Genomic DNA, 21,763 nt, shown 5'->3' on the forward strand with positions numbered 1-21,763 from the left:
TTCATCCTTCAAATTCCCCTAAGGGCTTTTAGAATCAAAATAGTTGATTCAGTTTCCCAAATCCTGGTGAATTAATTAGAATGTGCTCACTATTAACTTTTATAGGCTGCACTTGGTGGTAAAATAGCAGATCTATGACTCAAAGTGTGTGTGACATGCTTGACAGACTAATTATGGATATGAGTCCAGTGCTGTAATTTGCCCTGTTTGACTGTGTTGTGTTCTCAGCAGCCAAAATACATGACAAAAATATTTCCCTCTTGCCTCATTTAGCACAGGCTGTATCTGAGGCTCATATCCCAGCGCCTGGCTGCATGTTACTTCAGAGTACCTGTTAGTGGTAGTTACTGGGTTAGAGCATGTGCATTTGCAGTAATGCTTTCATGGCAGTGAGTAGGTGTATGTGTGTAAAGCCACCACTAGAAAGTGTTGAAAGCCTCAGCTAGCAAGATCGCATTCAGGGTGACTAATAAGCTTAACATGAGCACGGCTGTGTTCGCAAGCATGGCGCGGTGAAAGAAGTCTTCGATGTTGAGAGAAATGCAGAAATGGTTCCCTAGGCTGCCACTAATTCCTTCACCCCCCTCAAGCTTCAATCAGACTGTGAACCATCTTACTGTTAGCTATGGCCTCGTAGCAGCTCCAAACTGAACTGCAAAAGTATAAGGCTTTACAAACAGAGTACAGGGCAGACTGCATTTAAAAATGCTCAGATTTCATAAAGGAGCTGTTCATTTGCAGTTAAAAGGGGCCAAAATAAAATTTACTGTTCAGGAATTTTCAAGCGATTAAGATACACAACAGTTAATTCTTTAATGTGCAGAATTTATAGGCTATAAATGATGATGCATTTTCCCGTCTTACCTTCTGTCATGTGATAATTTGATTAGAATATAGCATTCTAATGCATATTTGTATGTTCAAAGAAGAAAAAGTGCTGATGCAATTATGTAATTATGTAAACTTGTGTTTCATATTCTGCTGTGATTCCGCTTGACCCGCTGCCTCATAGCTCACTCACTCCTCTGTTTGGCTACTTAGTGGAGATCTAGTAGCTGTGTTGTCTTTAGGCCTTAAATATATGTTTGTATCCACATGTGGCTTTCCTTTGACCATGTGGCTCCTCGAAGTGTGGATTTATGAGCCACTTCACACTCCACTCCTGTGTGGGAGGGAGGCTGAGTTAAAAATAGGCAGGTTTGGAGGTAGTGAGCAGCCCGCACTGTGTGAGGCGCTTAAGAACACACCGCAGAGTATTGGCATTCTGTTTGCATATCATTTATTTATGTCAATAATCAATCTGAATGTTAAACCAGTAACTGTAGTTGTTACTGTGTCTCGTGAAATTCCCCAAATCATCTTGTATAATACTCTCAGAGGCATCAGTAGCACTCAGAGCTCACCAAAGTGGCAAGAAGCACTGACATTGTGTGTTATATAGTTTAATAATAAATGGTAGTGCATTCTCTCCTGAATTACAACATCTAAGACATCAAGTTGCTTCAATTACAAAACATTACCTTTACTTTATTACCCAATTTGCACCTGTGTACAGTGTACATGTACAGTTTGTGTTCATAACACCTACATTTCTTTAATATACCATCTTAAAGGGGCATTCCAGTGATTTGAGTATTGTGCTTTTCATGAAGTTGGGGGACTTCTGAGAGACATTTAAAAAAATGTCAAAATTGAAGCAGAGGAGGCTGATATATCCTGACTTTTAGTCAACTCTGTCTCCTAGAAATTCCATTTATATACTACTAATCTGTTTTGCCTACTATGTTTTCAGGGAAGTGCAACTGGTGCCTGGATTATGTCCCATGTTCAATGTTTTTACCAGTAAAGGAAGTGCTGCATTTTTGTACCGCACACAAAAATCTCAAGGAGGAGGTCGGTGTGAATGATTGATGTCCATCATCTACAAAGTGCAGGACTGTGACATTGGAGTCTGGGGTTAGCATCCTGAGTACCTTGTGTGGTTAGGTTAAGGCGAAAAAAGAACTTTGGTTAAGGTTCGGTTAGGGAAATTTCAGTTAAATGTTAAGAAACAATTCACTTTTGATTTTTTTTTTCAATATTTAACCAAGACATCGAACTTTCTCTAAACCAAATGCTTTGAGCACATTAACATAATCTTGAAGTTACCCTGTGGATTTTATAATTACTACTGGCGCTACAGAGCAATGGTTATTTTTATTTATTTATTTTTTTAACAAACTCGATGACCCTAGTTTGCTTTGTTAAAGGGGCAATATGTTAATATTTTAGTTTACAACATTCAAAAATTCACTGAGATATTAAACAGAATTAGAAAAAATAACAGTTTTGATGTTATGTTGAAGATGTCTATTGTGTTGCAGAGTTATCTAGTGAAGTTAGCATGCTAATCAGCTAGCCTCAGTCCGTCTCATAATATCATTTTGTACCTCAAGAGGTAATAGGGAGCCACTGTAAGGTCTAGTCTGCCCTCTGTCCAACATCAGACGATGAAGAAGTAGTATCTGCGAGTAGGCAATAAACCTGTGTTGCAGCCTACCTCTCTTGGCCACATTCCTCCACTCTTTCCGAAGGCTCAGCTACTGATGCAGCTGCTCCAGCTGCTCTCCTTCTCCCTCACGTTTCTCGACCTCTTATGGCTCGTCCTGTACTCTTGCCACCACTACATCTTCCCTGTTTCTCCGACTGGGCGGACTGGATGTGAAATTGTCGTGTCAGTCTAACAACAACCAAAGAAAAACCTCCTACCAGTTACATAATCAGATTGCAAGGTAAAGCTGTTATTACTCCCCATTCCATGCAGGTTCGGCAACATGTCAACAGCTTCTCTATGCTGAGGTTAGATTTATTCAAGCTAACGTGAGCTCAACTTAAAGGTGATGATTGACACTTGGCTGTGAGAGGCCAGTGAGCCCAGTCCCGGAACACGCATGCAGCATGCTCTCATGTGCATCCCAAATGACAGGTACACGGAGTGGGCCATTAAAGAGACAGACAGGGCTCGTAAGAACTTTATGGAATTTTTGACGGCCCCCTGGCACACCAATGCATCGGCCCCTTGGGATTTGTCCCGGTACGCCCGATGGTGCATCCGACTATGGCACGGGGGGGGGGGATTTGCATTTCCTTTTTACTTACGGTAGGGTTGGACACCCCAACTTTCTGGTTACATGCTGCCCCCTATTTGTTTGGAGTATGAATTCGACAGTTTGCCAATTAATTCACATTGCCCCTTTAAAGATTTGTAGTTTTCAAGGCCAAACTGAGATTAATCCAGTGACCACTTGAGTTATTTTCTCAGACTTTAGAAAGCTCCATCCAAAGCCACAGCCACTGTTTTCACAGGCTGAATACTACCCCCAGTTACAAGTAAATTGACTTAGACGTGTAAAATTGGTTAAGCATTGTCCCTCTTCACACGTTTTTTTTCCTTTTTATTGGTACCTAAAAAAATGCAGGCAGGTGTAATTGGACGTGTATATTCTGAAAGCCCTACACAAATAAAAAAGCCTACCTGCTCGCCACCTTCAGCACACCTCCACCTGTGAAGCACTTTGAAACATTTGTCTTGAAATGTGCTATACAAATAAATCTACTTACTTTGAACATGGGGATCAAGAAACGGTTCTAGGTATCTAAGCGAACATTTTTATTCAAGTCTCAGTAGTCATAACAATACCTTATTGCTAGAATAATAACATTTTGTTTGACAAGATTTCATGAAATACTTACTGATCTGCCCTTTATGACTGCCTATGAAGGAAGTTTTATAATGCTGCTTGCAGTGAGTAACAATGAGGTTTCAAAGATTCTGCAGATTAGGGGTGGGGGTGAGGGGCTGTTATCAATGACTATGAGGACTTCCACACCTGTAAAGGTTGATGACCTCTAGGTGAGTACCTTTGCCCCACTTTTCAATCTCTATTTCATCTTTGGGTCTACAGCCCCCCACTCTCTGGTCAGGATTCAATTACTGCTGCCTGGCCTACCCCTGACATCCCTACCACCAGGATGAATCTCATCTCCTGACCCTGACAGTGGTAACACTGTTAACCCTCTCCCATCACTTCTTCCCTTCTCACTGGTATCCTGCCTCCGAAATGAGACCTTAATACTTTGTTCTCATTATATAAGTTCACACGTCTTTGCTCTATGAGTTCACTCCATACTAGAGTGTATATGCAGTGTGATTTAAAATCTTTTTTAATACTGTTTGGCTGCAAATAAAATGAAATTCTAGCTGATATTAATTTTTTCCATCATCTGACAAATTTATTTTTACCGCCACGTTTTAGACGTTTTAGTTTCTATTTTTCAGTGTCTACAGATCGATCTTTCAACCTTGCTCCAAGCTGCAGTCGATGGTTGTTAAGCCATTGCTGTCTCTTAATCACAACACAGATACCTGTTAATTACCAAACGAGTTCAAGTATTTTTGCTACTTAAAAAGGGATTTGGGATCGATGCGCTGCTTTGCTCTGGGTCGAGCGGTGAGCACAGTTGACCATTTAATGAAACGTTGTGGGTTTTGTGCACACAGGCTGAAGGAGATGAAGAACAGGGAGGATAAAGCAGTGGGTATATTAATAGGCAGCTGCATGGACGACACTGTTTGGTATTGGGTCAGGGATAAAGCATGAACTTGTAAACTCACAGAGGGGCCTCTCCTCCCTCCCTCCCTCCCTCTCGCTAGCTCACTCTCGCCCTTCGTGGTGTCATCAGTTAGCAGAGCTGGGCTCGATAGCCCAGGCAGCTCTACGAGAGCAGCGATTAGACGTCTCTCTGATTCTCAGCCCCAGCAGAGTTCACTCAAAGGTAAGCCAGTAGTTTACATCCTCAGAGACACTGGTCTTCCTCTGACTTTGTTCTTCACCGTCTTCTGTTTTGCAAATACTGTATCTTTTCGGTGCTACTGGCATGGAGTGGGAGTTTCATGTCATCTCTTGAAAATACAACAATATAAAAATGTATTTCAAAAAACTAAACCTCCAGTTCTATAACATATAATCACGAAGAGGTCTACAGTCCATGTATTCTTCAGTAAAAGACTCCCCGTCCCCCATCCTCTATAGGTGTCACTGAAGAGAGCACCTTCCCCTTTCCTCTCTACCACTGACCAGTAGCTGTAACAGAGACGCCCAGTCAGCTGCATGGTTTATTCCAGCTGCCTGGCGTCTGAGATGTGGTCCCAATGGACCGTTTTGCTGTGATCACAGCAGGCAGTGGGAGGTTAATCCCAAGAGAATGCAGGCTCAATCTCCCCCGCCTCCAGCCTGCACTCAGGAGCCTCACATCCCCTCCTGTATAATGGCCCGACGGAGCATTGTGGTCTGTGACTGACACCTACCCAGATTTTTCACTTCTGCTCTGAGATCTCAGATTATTATGGCATTTTAAAAGTCCTATAGCTACAGAGAATAACAGAGCGAGCAGCTAACCTCTCACCTCTTTTACAATAATCTAAGTTAAGTAGACAAAAGAGATTAAACACAGGAACATTAAAACAATTTGAAGTCTTTATTGATAGCTTTGTGTGTCCTGCAAAATATAGACAGCTAATTGTTATCAGTGATAGATTCGATTTAGCTGCAGTGTAAAAGCAAATCTAAATTTCAAATTATCATCAAGGCTTAAATGTTAAGTTTTCTCATTAGTATTAATGATTAATACTAATAAGGTAGAGCTCCGACGTATTCTTGGAAAATGTGTTTTACAGTATCCAGCTATGAGAATTAGCACTGTTTTAATATACATTTAGTTTTTTTCAAGCCCTGATAAATTATTTCAGATGGCAGAATATGCATCTGTTTTTCCCTGGAGTCGTTTACACATATCTGTGTGCAATTAAAGTGGATTTTGACAGATGGAGAAAAAAATGTCCTTGTAAGAGAGAGGGGTACATGCCACAATGTGTGAAGTGCAAGCACAGAGGGAGCTTCTTGTATTATTTGCTGCCCGTGCCAGCTGGACCAACCAGATTCTTACAGGTAGAAACTAAAGCACTTATTCTGTGCGGAAATCATTGGATTTCAGTGCCTGATATAAATAGGCCATGATTTTGTTGTTATAGTTGGAAATGAATGTGAAATGTTCTTAATGTTCTAAATTTGGCTAGAGGAAAACTACGCCTGTCCTATACAGTGCATCTCTATCCATGGTAACTTTCGTGAAATATCCAATAAGGTGCTATTTCTTTCAATGATAATTGTGACTGGAGGTCATTTATAACTTAAATGCTTAAATTGCCTTTTAGTCTGTGTGTGCGCGCGCGCATTGCTGTCGTTTGAAACCATGTTATTTCTGAATGCATCAGGGTCTCACTTAAATATTAGTGTAACTACATTATCACAGCGTCTTTGCCTGGTAGCAAACATGTACAAATGAGGATTACAACTCCTGAGAAGGCAACAGGTCATGGTTGGTAAGCTGCCTGGGGGGGTCACTGATATAGAGTCACTTTTGACAGGCTGTGGAGGAGGCTCTATTGTTGCTGGTGTGTCTGGATGTTACCTGCAGGCACTATCAGTGAGACTACAGTATTATCCTATTATTAGGCTTAGTTGTTTACGCTTATTACTGCTTGTCAGGTAGGCAGAGAATCCTTCTGAAAATGAGCATCTGCAGAAAAATACATGACTACTTTATCTCATTCAAGTACATCAGCTTAATTTTCAGAGGCCTTTAAAAATGTCTTGATAGGACACAAAAAGCAGAAATTTAAGGTTTATGTTTAAATGGCAGCATTTGATTCTATGAAATGTTTCACCGCACTACAAACAGCGTTGTTTGGCAGTCAGTGTAAGAATTTAGGAAATACTACATCTGTTTTATATGTATTAAAGCTGATAACATTATGGTCTAGCTTCAGTTGAAAGTACATATACAGTTAGAGGACATTGTGGATTGAAACAGCTTCGATTAATGTCTCTGTTTGTAGAGGAAGTGAACAAAATAAAAAAAAGCCCATCATATGGTCTGGCAGATTTTGGGCACAGGACCAGGGATGACAAATGTGCTCTCGCAATAATTCAATCTGCTCTCATAATTCTCTAACTTTTAGGGACAGACAGAATGAACATTTTCCGGCAATTAAGCCGCCAAGTCAACGTCCAATAACTGTGTTCAAGTGTTAGTTGAGATGCTTTTTCTCTCACTTTATCTATTGACAGATTGAGGGGTATAAAGATACTGGGTAAGTGGCAGAAAGTTACTGTGAATATGTTAACGAGAGGAGCTGGTATCATATCCAAAACGTTGTCATTTTTTTTGATGTCAGTAATTACATTAAGTTTAAGGAATAACAGAGACAAGACAGAGCTGTACTCTTTTTATAAAAATTAGTGTATTGCAGTTTGTGATTAGCACAGCGACAGTACATATTCTCAAGTGTGTTGTTGCCTTTTTGTGGCAGTTTTCTTTCATGCTTTTTATAACAATATTGTCTCCTGTCAATTTATTTCTAACATTTTAGCATTTTAGCCTTGACAGCTGAAGTAAGACTGTGTTATCATCATGTGTGGAGCCAATAAACTCAAACCCAGCCTTCTGGTATTAGCTGCCTTTGTGATCTTTCTGTACTCAGTTGAGAACACAAGCAACTACGTAAAAGAAAAACCAAACCGTACATTTTATGAATAGAATGAAATTCACACTTTACAGCATTTTTAAGGTACAATAAGTTAGAGCTAAGAAAGTAAAATGAGGCATCTGTTTTGAAGGATTTAATCTAAGTATTGAGCTGCAGAGATGGCTGTCAAGCCTTGGGCAAAACAGCACATGGCTGCATTTAGAAAGCGAAAGGGATCAGGTACCGCTGTTCGTGGAACTGCCTCTGGGCTAATCACAATGTGTGTGGTACTGTGGTAAAGCACTTTTTTTGTGTTAAAAGTAATGATATATGCATCTCCTTCTGTGTGCAGAAAAAGAAGTATGTTCTGGTGATGGTTGATCCTGATGCTCCTAGCCGCACCAATCCAGCATCTGCTTACTGGAGGCACTGGCTGGTCATGGACATACAGGTACAGTAAGTCTGCAATAACCTCTGCTCTCACTTAAAAGCAGCCTTGTGTGTTTTGGTGATAGTGACACGGACAGCATTTCTTATTGGATTAGGAACTCATATGGTACAAATTTATGAAGTGGTGTTTGGATGTTATTTTTCTTGAAAATTGTGCATTTTCATAATCTCAGGGTCTCACTTGGCATGTCTTGTGTTTACATCTGCACTGGGGCCGATCGCAAGGCTGAAAAATTATGAATGGTTTTTAAGCCTAACTTGGTGAAGAAAGGATGCCAAGTTCAAAAAATGTTAATTTTTCATATCATGTATCTTGTGCAATAAATGCCTGTGACAAAAGTGTGGGAGTAAGTCTTTCTAAATGGCTGTGAAAGTTTGCAAGGCCCTGTCAGCAGCAATTTCCCTCTGCTGCAGAGAGCCTGGGACGTGTCAATGCAGGCGTGTGAGACTGAGATTGAGGAGAGCAGCATGCGAGGCGCACACTCTTTCTCCCATAGAGCTCCAGTCCCTCAGCTCCCCCTCCAGTGGAGAGATCTTGGCAGAGTGTCCTCCCTTCATCTGTTCCCCCAGGCAGAGCAGCTCCCCCAATGATCCACACTTCTCCATATTTTACACCCCCGAAATGGGCACAGCTCCGATCCCCTTATTTCTCTTCATATTTCACTCCTTTTTATCCATTCGTTTGTGTGTTTTCACATTCTTGCATTCTAACGCCAAATGCGTGTTGAGTTGTTGATTGCCTCAAATATTTGGAGGTTTGCAGACATTTTATAATCCCGCGGGAACTGGGAGATCAACCCTGTAGATTAAGACTAGTGGTCTGAAAAACAAGCACACAAAGACGCTTCAGCGATTTATCACTGCTCCCGTTTCATTTTATAAGGCGTTGCTGTACACTAAGTAAATGCCACATTGATTCAAAGATCCAAATGTGATGAATCTGGGATATATTTTAGTAAACCTACAATAGGCATAAATTCTAAATTTTGTGATTCAGCTCATCTCTGCTGCACTTGAGAGATGATTTATGCACCACATTCCTGCTTGCCTTTAAGAATCTCTGAATATTTACCTCATATCACTCACATACATCACTGGTATACAAAAAAAAAAACAAGTAATTTCCACTTTATAAAATTGCATTAGGCATCACCTTTGCTTCTTATTTTTAAACCCATAAAGTCTGTCTAGCCGCATGACCAGCTGTGAATAAACAAATGTCTTTCAAGTGCTCAGACAGACCACATTCTCTTTAGCAATTCAATTGCCTGTCACTTGTGTGGGTGTTGACCTGCGTTGCCCATGTAGGGATTGGCCAATGTGACGGGATGTTTTTCTGATTGTGACTGGTGGTTGGTCAGAAGGGTTAATCAGCCTTTTGAGTGATGCCAACCCATGGTGGGAGGTGTTTAATTGACCAGGGTGGCTAGGTGACATCACACAACCTCAGTTTTGTTTTTTCGAGTGTTGATGTGAATCCATTGGATTCTTTTTCAGTGCAGTTGTGATTCTGACAGCAGTGTAGGTCAATTTATGAACTGATGCATTTTTATATCATTTTTAGCAAAAAAAGACTAAACTAGTGACCAAATATGATATAGAAATTATTAATTTGCTCCATCCATATATAAGGTGAACAAAGTGATGTTCTGTATGTTTGGCATTTGAATTGATATTTCTGGCGATGTGTTGGATGGTAGATTGTTTTGTAAAGCAAAGTAGTTCCTATAGCTGAAGTCAGGGGTCATGCTTTCAAATGTCCAATGGATGAGTGTTTTGATCTTCACTCATCAAACAGTGTGAGCTGCAGCAGCCCTATTCTTTTCATATATATTCATTAGTCCAAGGTCATGTAGTCTTGCCCTAGTTTGTGGATGTTTCCATAATTAGTGTGTATTCCTTATCCATAGGCACAGCTATGAAGGTAAAAGATTTCCTTAATTCAGCCAAGAATGACGTGAGGTCAGGGTGGACTGAGCACCGAGGCACCGTAGATTTACACAGGTTCTTTAGCTGAGGTCTCATTAGAGAAGCAATGGTAGCAGAACAAGGACACAATGGACTACTCTGTGTATTAGAGACATATCACTCATCTTGCTTTGAGATATATTATCTTCACTTACCAAACATGCGCTGAGGATCTCCTCACTGTGTGTCAGCCACACCAAAACCCTCTTGAACCACAGAGAGAGGAATTTGAGAGCCTGATATTTTTTGCCCCATGCTGTACAGTGCCTCACATACATACAGTATTCATCCACAGTCTACTACAGTGTAGAGCCATACAGTATAAGTAGCAGACTTTAGCATTAGCTATAGAAACAGGGAGGTTTAATGGTACCCTGAAGAGAAATAGGTTTTGTTTGTTACACTGGATACACTTTTCTAATAACTTGAGTTGTGTTTTAGGACGAGAGCCTCTGTTGATGCAGATTTTATGTGTAGAGCTTTGGACAGAAGACAGAACATTTAATTTGCATTCTTATGGTATATGCAAGAATTTATGATCTTGTCTGACAAATCTGCCCTTAAAGTTTTCAGGCTGACTGGAAAAAGTGAGTAACAGATGGATAGGATGTAATGCCTTCATTTTATGTCTTTCAGACTCGTTATTTACCAGCAAAAAAATCACTAACAGACCATAGGTAAGACCTAAAAAAAAAAACTGAGCTATGGCCTTGGGAAAAACTTTATGAAGGGAAAACACAGCATCAACAAAGAAAATGTGTTCTTTAGATCTTCATCTATCATTTGTTAATAATTACTTTGATAATTATACGATAAATCAATTTACAATTGAGTATCGTGCACTTAATGCTACTCTGCTGAGCTAGGCTACATTCTGTTAGCAGGACCAGTTCAGCAGTTTTTATTCACCGGCAGCATTTCACTGGATTTGGCTCTCTTGCTTTGTATGTTTGGTTTGGTTTGGTTTGTAGTTTTTTTTTATATCATACATTTGTATGACATAAGTAGAATTATATGTTAAAGCAAATATCAAGAAGACAGACTCTGGTCTTAACTTCATTTTGACTAAATATGTAGTTACTGAATTTTGGTTTCGTAAGCCAAAAATATTTCATCGCTGCAACAGTATTTTTGGTGTCTTATAAGTCCATGTGGGCTTTTGTATGTGTATTACACAATAAATAATGTAAATAAGTGTGTAGGAAATAAATTTTTTAAAATTAATTTCAGGTGTCAAATCTTTTATTTGACTGGCTGTATCAGTTGTCACATCATTACATTTAACAGCCAAGAACAATTTACTCTAGCAGTTAAGTGTAAACGGTTTGATTGGGTGTCTCGTGTTTTCCAACCAGCTGTCCAGTTTCTTCTAGAACTGACATTATTAGATGCTGTATATGCATTTTCATTGCAACTGCCCATTTTCGATAACCCCTTGAGCTACAGTAATTTAGAATCTTCTGCAACACTCTGTGTTTTACATCAATTATGGACAATTACCAAAATAACCATCAACAGATTGTTGTCTCGCTCTCAAAGTCGAATTCCAGATTGTGAGCCTCTCCCTCCCTCTCTCTGCTCTCCCAGAGTCTAAATCAATGCAGATGTTCCGGTATGGTCTCGCAGCGATAATTACTGTAACAAGCAAATCATTAGTATCTGAATAGAGGCAGCTTACATAAATACAGAACTGGGTGTTACTTTTACTTGTTAATACGTATTCTCTCATTATAGTTTTGGTGGTTTGAGAGTCAACATGATGCAATATGAACTTGCAAAATAGGGCTACAGTTAATGCTCTTTTCTGCTCTGAGAAAAGCCAAAGTGTTCATTATCGCTATAAAATCCCATTTAAACAGAGATGTACAGCCCTAGGTTTATATGGATTTTTTTCTTACTTTTTATAATGTATAAAGTTTCTCGGCTGAGGGTTTGTCTCCATGAAAGGTTTTAGTTGTCTGACTAACTTTATTTGCTTCTAATATTGCGCAGAAAAGTTAACATGAGGATAGTTATTGGAATTTTCTGTGGTCAAATTATTTTTTGTACAGTGATTCTTTGAAAAATCAATTGTGAAAATATTCAGACTGTATGTATATCTCCACCAGAAGCAAAATCATTGAGGCTATTAACTTTGTTTATCGTTTATTTGGGCTGAATAGCAGTTTTCTTACAGACAAGCTACATGAAAGATTCACAACCCCTTGTAACCTGTTCACGCTGTAGTCACTGTGTCCCTCCCAGTCAGAACAGTTCTTTACTTCCAGATTCCCTTCAATGGATTGGAAGCCATCATATGTTTGCTAATGTCCTCTCCCTGGCTAATTGAGGGCCAGTTGGACAGTTCAGCACACAGCGTGCTGTGCTCATTATTATGGTGCATGAGGGATATGCATGCTTTAACATCCATCTCTGTTGTAGCAGCTCCCAAAGGACGACGCAGCCTGTGTTCTGATGCTGGTCAGGCAAATACAAACAGTGAAGTATTGTGAGTGTATCAGACCAGCTGGCTTTGTGTTTGTGAATTCTGTGGCCTGCAGAGATCGTCTGCTCCACACCTCAAGATGTCTTTTAACTGCAAACTATTAGGCGTGTAACTCCTTGCAGTATTTCATTCAATGTTTAGCTTCTAAAAGGATAACGCTGGTGTTATTTTGTCTCTTTGTTATTATCACCATTTTTTCTTTTTTTCTTTTTCTTTTTTCAAGCAAGCATTTGTGCAGTTCGGATTGTAATGAAGAAAAATGTGTGATAACCAATGTCATGATATGGCTCTTTTACTAGCATTTCATAGTTTTGGTAACAACAGTAGTTCATGTCACAGAGGAATAGGTCACATTAGGTTGTGGCTGCACAGACAATACTTGCTAGTAAGATGAAGAAGTTTAGTTTGGGTCTTAAGAGATTTCTCTCATAATATGAGTGATAAAAAGATCGAGGTAAACCCAGCTTGTCCTTAAAGTGCAGTCGGAACAGTCCTTCGGTGAGGTATGGCACAGCCTCTATTTCTTGTCACAGAAACATTTCTGCATATACACTGAGTGACTGGAGTATACAGTTTGTCTTTATCTTGTTATGCTACAGTTGATGTCAAGTTTTGAAAAACCAGTCTGTCGTACATCATCAGTATCTGAGCAGCAGCAAATGATAGTACCAAGTGTTTGACATTACATTTTTTACCTCTGCTTTATCCTTAGAGTTTGTTTTAGCAAAATACCTATCCAATGTTGCAAATAAATATACATAATTGCATTGTTCTTTAGCCTGTAATTATCCCTACTGTGCCATGTTATGATTTAAGCGTTTATTTTTGACAGACAGCTGCCCCCATATGGAAGCCAAAACTATTTCCCAGAGGCCAGACAAACCATAGCTAGCTTCATTGTGAGAACAAAGAGCCATTGGTATTATTCATAATTAAACTCTTATTGTGTACTCTGCTGAATATTTCCATTCTTCTGCCTCTCTCCTGCTCACTTTCTTTTCCCCTCTCGGTACTTTGCACCTCGTGCTGGGAACATCTGTCTGGCGTCAGAGTGGAGCCTGGCTGTGCAGATTGGAGCAGGTAGAGGAGCACATTGTAGCCCAGCTAATGATGAGAGTGTCTGCCCTCTCTCTTGGAGGAGACGCAAGCTGCTGCTTCACGCTCGCTCACTCCACTCATACGCCCAGGGAAACAGATTTCCAAACATATGCAGTATGTTTTTAATCCAGTTGAGCACTCCATTTCCCAGCAAACACAAATAACCTTACGGGACATCCATATCTTATGACAAGGGGGTGGGCGCAAAGGAATTGAACAATTTTTTCCTTTTTAATGTGATTTTTTTTTTTCTTTCTTTTTTTTTTTCCCTCCAAAGTTGCTAAACATGCTCATAACCCAGGTTAACAGTTTGCTTGTTTATGGTTTCACAAACTTTTACACAGAAGTGCCTCCTGGCTCCAAGTCATATGAAGCAACTTTATACAATCTAAACTCCACTCTGTGCACCTGTTGTCATCCTTTGTTTAAAGTTAAACTGACAGCATAAACACACATTCTCTGTGTGAATTGCCTTAAAGAATTTGAACAGATTGTTGTCAAAAATATATATATGTGAGGAGTCAGCAAACAAAGCACCGGTTTATGTGATCATCCCAGAACTGAAATAAATGTTTTAGGTTTTAAGATAGGATACAGCATACAGAATACTGTATTTTTTTATTTTATATTGCAGCTTGAATTAGTTTGACCCTTATAAAGTTTACAAGCAGGTCATTCATTCATTTTTTCATAACTACCGAAGCCTCCCTAGGTACAAGTCAACAATAGTCCTTCACATGGAAGCCCAGCTGGAGGTGCTTAACATTTAGAGCAGTGCTCATCCTGCTGTCAGCTACAGCCAGACAAATGTCAGAGGTGGTACTACATGGAGTTCAGTTTATGGAAGTTATCGCTCTCCTCACATCCTCTCTGCCAGATTGGGATGCTAGTGATTGTTAGTTTTTTTTTTTTTTTTTTTTTTTTTTAGCTCAGCTTGGCTTCTTCTTTTTTTCTTTGTCAAAGTTGCACGCACGTGTCTGCTGTCTGCATGCATAGACTTGTGTGTATGTGTGAGAGAGTCGGAGAGAGGCTAACAGAGCAGAAATCAGTGCTCTATGGGGTGACATGCCAACTTCCTACCTGACTTTGCTGACATATCTCAACCCATCCCACCCCCTGGTCTTGTGTACAAACACCCTGTAATAATCCTATCGATCTCATCTTATCTTAAAGCTTATTAACAAACAGGTTCTTCTTCAGTGTGGGCTGCTGCTCTCACTGTTCTCCGCCACCTAAAGGGAGAATTACATAAGAATCCTCCGCTCAATTGTCAGCTCCATCCCCCGTCCACATACAACAAACACACACACACACACACACAATACTGCAGCTGATAACCCACCAAGCCTCTTGCCATCTCTATAACAACTGACCTCCCTGCTGTGGTTGCCGTGGTGAGATGATTGAGGAGGTTTCACTGCATGAAGAACATGAGCCGCTATGGTTTCCTGTCAGAAGTTATGAATGCTGTTTGGGCAGCAAGGGAATAATCATCCATAAAGTACAGTTTTTACATGTTGCCTAATAGTTATTTGTAGGAAACCAATTTCCTATTGATTTTATCACATGGATTTAGTTTCTTTTTCGGGGTGAAAGAAATTCATATTATATCTCTTACATATTTATTTTATTTAAGGAAGAAGGCCTACCGTGTGTTAGTGCGCTACCTTTATTTCTACCCTGCACACTGTCCTGGATATATCACGACTACTCTCCAAGAAAACAAGGACAACCTGGAAAGCCCTTTTTGATCCAGTCTGTCACACTATAGCCTAGGAAAAAAAAAAGAACAGATTGGACCTTCTCCATGCAAATGCAGTTTAAAAACCAGTAGCTGTGCACACATAAAGGCGCTTCTTTTAATATGTGCCCCCTTTCTTCACACCCACGACCATTGTGTATAAAATCCTGTTTTTCCTGAAAAGATTTCTAGTCGCAACCGCAGACAATGTTCCCCCACACAAGCTGTCGTCTTTGTCATACCCGCACCCCCCACCCCCATCCACTTCAGTCAGTAAAGCAGGATCTCTGGCAGTCGGCCCCACGTGCAAATTTGTGCATTTCTGGGTACAGGTGGGGGGCTTGCCGGAGTCTGCCTACCTGTTCCCCCTGACATGGACAAGGGGAAAAAAGCAGACATGGAAACCAGAAGGAGGGAAAGAGGGGCGGGTAAATGAACAAATGTCAGGGTTAGTGGGGGGTTGCTGGGGCCGTGGCTGTGGAAAACGCTTCCTCATAGGGGTGTCTCCTGATAGGGTACGGTAAAGGGGAGTGAGGCATGCTGATAAAAACAACTCACCAACAATTATGCTCACCGAAAATAGCCCTTACTTAAGTAAATAGCATGCTTGCCAGTTAATTGTACACAAAAACAAAGACTTCACAAAAGACCTCCTGCAGCCAATGTATTTTCTTGTATTTTGGCATGATAATTAAGTGTGACAGCTTTGAATGCAAAGTTGGCAGATATTATAGTGGCCTGTCTAACTCTACATACTGATTATGATTGTTCGTTTTCCAAAAGTTATACTAAACTATAAGATTAGAAAACTGCAGCGTGGATTGTATGATGAACAAATACTGGTATGACAGCTCCGATTGTGTATTATAAAATGGTTTGCACTCCCATACCAGAAACAGTGAAGCTGGAATCTGCCACCAATATAAAAATATTTAGTACATCAGAGATACCAAGGCTTAGTGATGGAAGTTTGACAATTATCTGTCGATGTAGATAGAAATCGTAGAACAGAGTCTGGCTCTGTTTTACTGATATTAAATAAATATTCTGCCTGTTTTTGTGAATACTGCGAGTACTTGACAATTGCAAACACTGCACAGGAGAATGAGTCCATTCTGTGCAGATTACATCCCATATCTGTTCCTAACCAAGCAGATGACTGCATGGGATTTAATGACAGCGTTCCTAATATTCTCAGAAGATAATGCTTTTCATAATGGCGAATGAAAAGCCACTGTCAATACAATATGTGCAGTTGAAGCCAATATTCTGTCCATGTTACACTTGAATAATTTTATCTGAATTGTTCTCGGGATTTGTTCAACTTGTTCTTATTGATATGCTGTAGGACTAACAACCATGAAATCTACTAAGACCTCTGATCTGTGCTATTGACCATTATCATAGCCAAGAGGTTTGTTACAATGTGGTATTTTTATGCTACAGTTGGTGTGAAACCTGTTTACATTCCAGGGTGCTGTATAGTTCACTTCTCTCCGCAGCTTAGTCGGATTCCAAAGCACTGTATAGATTTCTTTCAGCTGATGAAATTAAAAAGACAGCAGTGTGTGTGTGGTGTGCCTTCCAGCAACGCGATTTGCCTGCGAGTTCACGATACGGGTTGAAAGGGGAGTTCCTTTGGGGGGGATTAAATAGCTCCCTCTCTTCCTTCCCTCCTCCCCTGCCCTCCATACTTGCAGAACACAAACAGCTTGCAGGGCTGTACAGTACTTGTACAACATGTTTGCCACAGTGCTGCTCACAGGTAACAATAAGCCAAGGTCAAAGGTTAAGAGGGATTGTGGAGCTCGGATTCTTGTGTGTTCCTCTGGCAAACATTGTGCACACAGGCACTGGAAACAGTGCCCATAGTATCGCTGGGAGACAGACCGAGACAGAGACAGAGAGAGCGAGTTGGCTCGGTAGAGAGAGGGTGTCAAAGAGTACAAGGCCGGGGCCAGTTTCACAAAGACATATGATACAGATCTAGGAGGTTAGGACAGTGTTAGACGGAGCTGTAAGGTTAGGACTGTCTTAGTTTGGCTCCTAGACTAGTCTAATGCCAGTTAGACAGTGGCTCAAACACTAAGACTGATATGTGCTGATTGTAGCAATTGCCCCTGCTGACAAATTGAGATGGCCTCCTCCAGAAAAATGACAGCATTGTGGGGTTTTTCAAGCTGCTATATGAAAAACAAAAATCAAGTGTTAAAAAAGGGTTTGAATTTTTCTCGTGTTCATGTCCTTCTACAAAAAGTGAACTTGGGTTTCTTTTAACCTTTAAAAAAACTCTTTCCTTAACCTAAATGTTTAAACTGACCTTTTCTGATCTGCTAGTTTTAGTTACCTAAAATCAGTGGGTAGAAGATGTATTCAAATCCTTTACTTAAATAAAAGTAGCAATACCACAATGTAAAATACTCCGTTATAATTAAAACTCCTGTACTCAAACTTAAATAAAAGTAAAATATAGTGTAATCAGCCAAATGCAGTTAAAGTATCAAAAGTAAGGGTATTTATAGGAGCTTTATTATTATTTATTATACAGTATTCATCTATGTTACTACAGATGCACGCACATGTAAAAAGGATTTTAATATTGTACATGATGAGGTTGGGGTTAATTTTAACAACTTTATATACTGTTGGGTAGTTTAATCCTTAGTAATTCATCATGATTTATATGTTTATTTGAAGAATCTTAACCTGAAACTAAGTGGTAACAATAACTGAGAAATAAACGTAGTGGAGTAAAAAGCATAAATTAGCAGAAAATGGAAAAACTCCAGTGAAACACACAGACCTCAAAATAATGTTTAAGTAAATGTAGTTAGTTACATTCCACCACTGCTTAAAAGTGTCCATCTTTTCACCATAGCGGCAGCAGATGGGTCAGGAAAGGGTGAGATTTCAATTCAATGACAAATTAGGGTATAAGGATTGTGGGGTAAAATAATCATTGATATCACCTGCTGACAAAATTGGAGATGTTGCAGATGCTTGGAAATACACTGAATGGTACAGTATAGGTATTGTTGTAAAATGCCCTCTAAATTCTTCTATAAGGGTTTCTGTTTTTGTATTGAAAAGAGTTGCAATTTAACCAGAAAGTTACTTTTGCTTGAGATTGTCGAAAACTACACAGTTTTGAGCAACTGATGAACTTGGGTGTCTATCTGAACTCTGACTGTTTGTTAGATTTAAGCTGTAGTAAAAGTCTATCTTTGTGAAACCAGATTTCTGCCTCCGTCAGGCTCTTTGAATGTGAAGGAGATTATCCGTTTAATCTCTTAATCATGCACACTGTACACATTGTTGGTCCTGTGCCTAAAACCTCTGTCCTGATGAGATCTATCATAGCCACCTTTTGCGATGATTCCCTCTAACCCACAGACTAATTCAGGTTAGCGCTGACACTGTTACTGTTCATCTCCAGCTGTCAGAATATTAAACCCTTGGTGCCCCGTTAAAATGAAACCCAGACCTACGGTGCATAAAATGGAATGTGAAAATATGTAGATTTTAAAACACAGCTTTTTAAAATCCCTCATTCCCACAAATGTATTCAGAATAAAGACAGTTGTTTCATAACATGAATTAGGTTACTGTACATTTTGCACAGTATATGTTCCCCAAAAGTAGGAATTAATAATGAAGATGCTTTTTGGCCTGAAATTGCTATTCAAACAATTATGTACTTAGTTTCTTCCAACAAATGCATTCCACATTATTGTTTTGCCTCCTAGCAAAGCACCCAAAAGACTAAAACCTTTCATTCCAGCAAAGGCCGCTATTGGTCACCGTCAATAAAAGCATAAAAGCATTTATTTCCCACGTTTGTCAAATTAACAGCATACTCCATCTCCCATAGGACTTGTAAGGTTCATTAACCTTTTTGTGAAGTGGGACAGGTTTCCAGCAGTTAACATAACCTCTGTCTCGCTCCTACCTCAATTATAATAGAAGAATTAAACATCCGGCGATTCAAAACAGTAATGCTGCCTCTTAAATCCCTTTGTACCAGCTCTCAGTTGTTAATGACTAAAGACACTGAATGAACTATAGAGTTATCAACAGACATAACAGTGGACAGAAGCAAATCAAATGGCTACTCTTAACAGCAGGGATTACTCATTATACATATACAGTTTTTGTTTGATGGCCAGAATTTACTGTTTCTAAAATTATTATTCGGTCTTTTAAATGGTATGTTGCCTTGGTTCTCTATGAATAACACAACGTTGGATTGATTTTACATAAAACTGTTATTATTTATTGGGAAAACTATGCCAAATCTGTGTGGAAACACTTGTGGCTGTTTATTAGTTTATTAATTATTGAAAATTTTAGAATATTTTACCAAAATGTTCCCATCTTGTTGCATGCTGGCTCACTGTCCTTCTAAAGTCAAAAGAACTAACTGACCTTGAACTAATTAAGTGGTCAATTACACGCCTGTTGATCTCTTTTAATTTCTTAATAATTACATTAATTGTGTGGGCAAATAGTTCGTTCTCTTGTCCACCTACTCCTACTCCTCCTTCATCCTCCTCCTCTGACTCTCACTTCTTTTTCTCCTCCTCCGTGCCCGGGCCCACAAGGTTTCAGTACTCATTTATTTTGTGTCACTGTTCACACCTCAAAACTATTTTAATTCTATGCCTTTGACTGTTTAATAAGCTTAATCTTCTTCTTCCTCCCCCACCCCCTTACATCTCCCCCGTCCCTTCATGTGTTAATCAAAATCTAGCACGTGCCTAGATGTATTTGTAGGCATCCAGCCCTATTATAATCTATCCATTTACTATCTCCATGGAGGCCTCATGTTTGTGTGTGCGTGTCTTCTGATGCTACTTGTAGGCAAGCTCAGGCTGGGATTTTCCAGTGCCACCCCCGTCAGTGGGAAGCCCTATATGGGGACATGTCAGTGCCTTGTTTGCTTGTGCTGATGAAGCTGGGGGTGGGGCGAGTGGGCAGTCTTGTTCAGGTTCCAGGATTCCCTTCAAATGAGTCAGCCAGCCCCCACTCAAACAGACTGTTACCTTGGGAACTCAGGCTTGGGCTTCCCTCACCAATACTAAAGTACAGACTCATCAGCACCCATACTCACAAACACACACATACACACACACACACACACACACACGCACTAGCTGGAAGGGAAGCAGCACCCAGGTTAGATGAAATTAGCTTATTAAAACGCTCTCACTTTGGCCTGTACTCTTCCCTGTTAGGCCCAATCTGCTCCGTGAGAATGAGATGACCAGCCCGGCACAGCCACTGTGTCAAGGTGAATTTGTAATGTATGCAAATTAGACTGAATAGATGGATGTGATAATGAGTTTGGGTGGCTAGTTTCTTAAGTCAGTGATTTGTGTAATAGTGTGCTTTCTTACTAATGAGCATGACCAAAGGAGTGTAGGTTTGGTACATCACAGTGTGTCGGGTGATGCCAGTGATGGCTGGAGTTCACTTAATAACTGGACTGTTTATGTTTCCAACTCAGTTCATTACCAAAGTCAAATGAGTTTCTTTACTAAAGCCATTAGTCCAGCAGGCTATAGTTAAGTGGGTTAATTTGTTGATGCACTGATGCAGATCAAGGGTGACTCCCCCACTGGCTTTCAGCCTGTCCTGCTGAGCCAATCCAGTCTGCTCAGCTGATCACCATTAGGTTTCTCTACCAACTATTCACCCCAGACTCAAGCCTATTAGGTTTTTACACAACACAGGCTCAAAAAAGAGACTCAAGAAAACAATGATTATATGGCTGTTAAATGACTTAATAGGGGTCAGTAATATCTGCTTTTTTTTGTTTATTATATATTATTTTATTTTAAATTGGAAAAAAAAAAAAATTTGTTCATATTTTATTGAAATTTGGAATTTAACCAATACATTAGTATGTATGTAATGTGTTAACTGATGTAATTTATTAAGTTTATAGTTATTCTTATATGTTCTGTGTTGTGATGTGAGTGGGAGAGTGGGGAGTAACTACTTCACACATCACTACAGGACAAAAAAAACATACCTTCCATATGCTACAACTGGCATACACAGCAGCATCACCATTCATGGCCATCTACCAGCTGCTCAGCCAAGAAGTAAAGCTTGTTCGTTATAAAATAAAGGCTGGCATTCCTCCCAGTTCGTGCAGCACTGAGCTTTGCCGAGGTCTATTTTGGTGCCACCTTGATATACCTGAGAGGCAGAAAGTAGCTGGTCCTAGCTAACTATGACCTGCATAGGCCACTGACTAGCTTTTGAGTAGCACCAGAGAGGTTTCAGTAGAGGAATAAGGCATACCTCCGGTTTGCAGTGCAGTTGAAAAGATGGAGCCATTCTTCAATAAAAGCAAAAAAGCAACTCTAGGAAGTCTTTGACCATGCGGGTTGTCTCCACAGAGACTCCTTGACCACCATCGGTAAGATTTCATGCTCCAAGGCCAGCT

General features: G+C 40.0%; 1 protein-coding gene across 4 annotated transcripts in view; it reads left to right on the top strand.

The window, feature by feature from the left end:
• Window positions 1-21,763, top strand: part of LOC120804760 (phosphatidylethanolamine-binding protein 4) — a 51,659-nt gene that overhangs the window by 16,217 nt on the left and 13,679 nt on the right. For 2 of the 4 annotated variants that reach the window (XM_040154353.1, XM_040154354.1), the window contains exon 4: window positions 7,920-8,018. The exons of the other annotated variants lie outside the window; for them this stretch is intronic. In XM_040154353.1, the coding sequence (XP_040010287.1) occupies window positions 7,920-8,018 (99 nt within the window). The remainder of the gene's footprint in view (window positions 1-7,919; window positions 8,019-21,763) is intronic. 4 annotated transcript variants of the gene reach the window in all.

The sequence above is a fragment of the Xiphias gladius genome, chromosome 19 (genome assembly GCF_016859285.1).
Source record: "Xiphias gladius isolate SHS-SW01 ecotype Sanya breed wild chromosome 19, ASM1685928v1, whole genome shotgun sequence".
Classification (NCBI taxonomy): Eukaryota; Metazoa; Chordata; class Actinopteri; order Istiophoriformes; family Xiphiidae; genus Xiphias; species Xiphias gladius.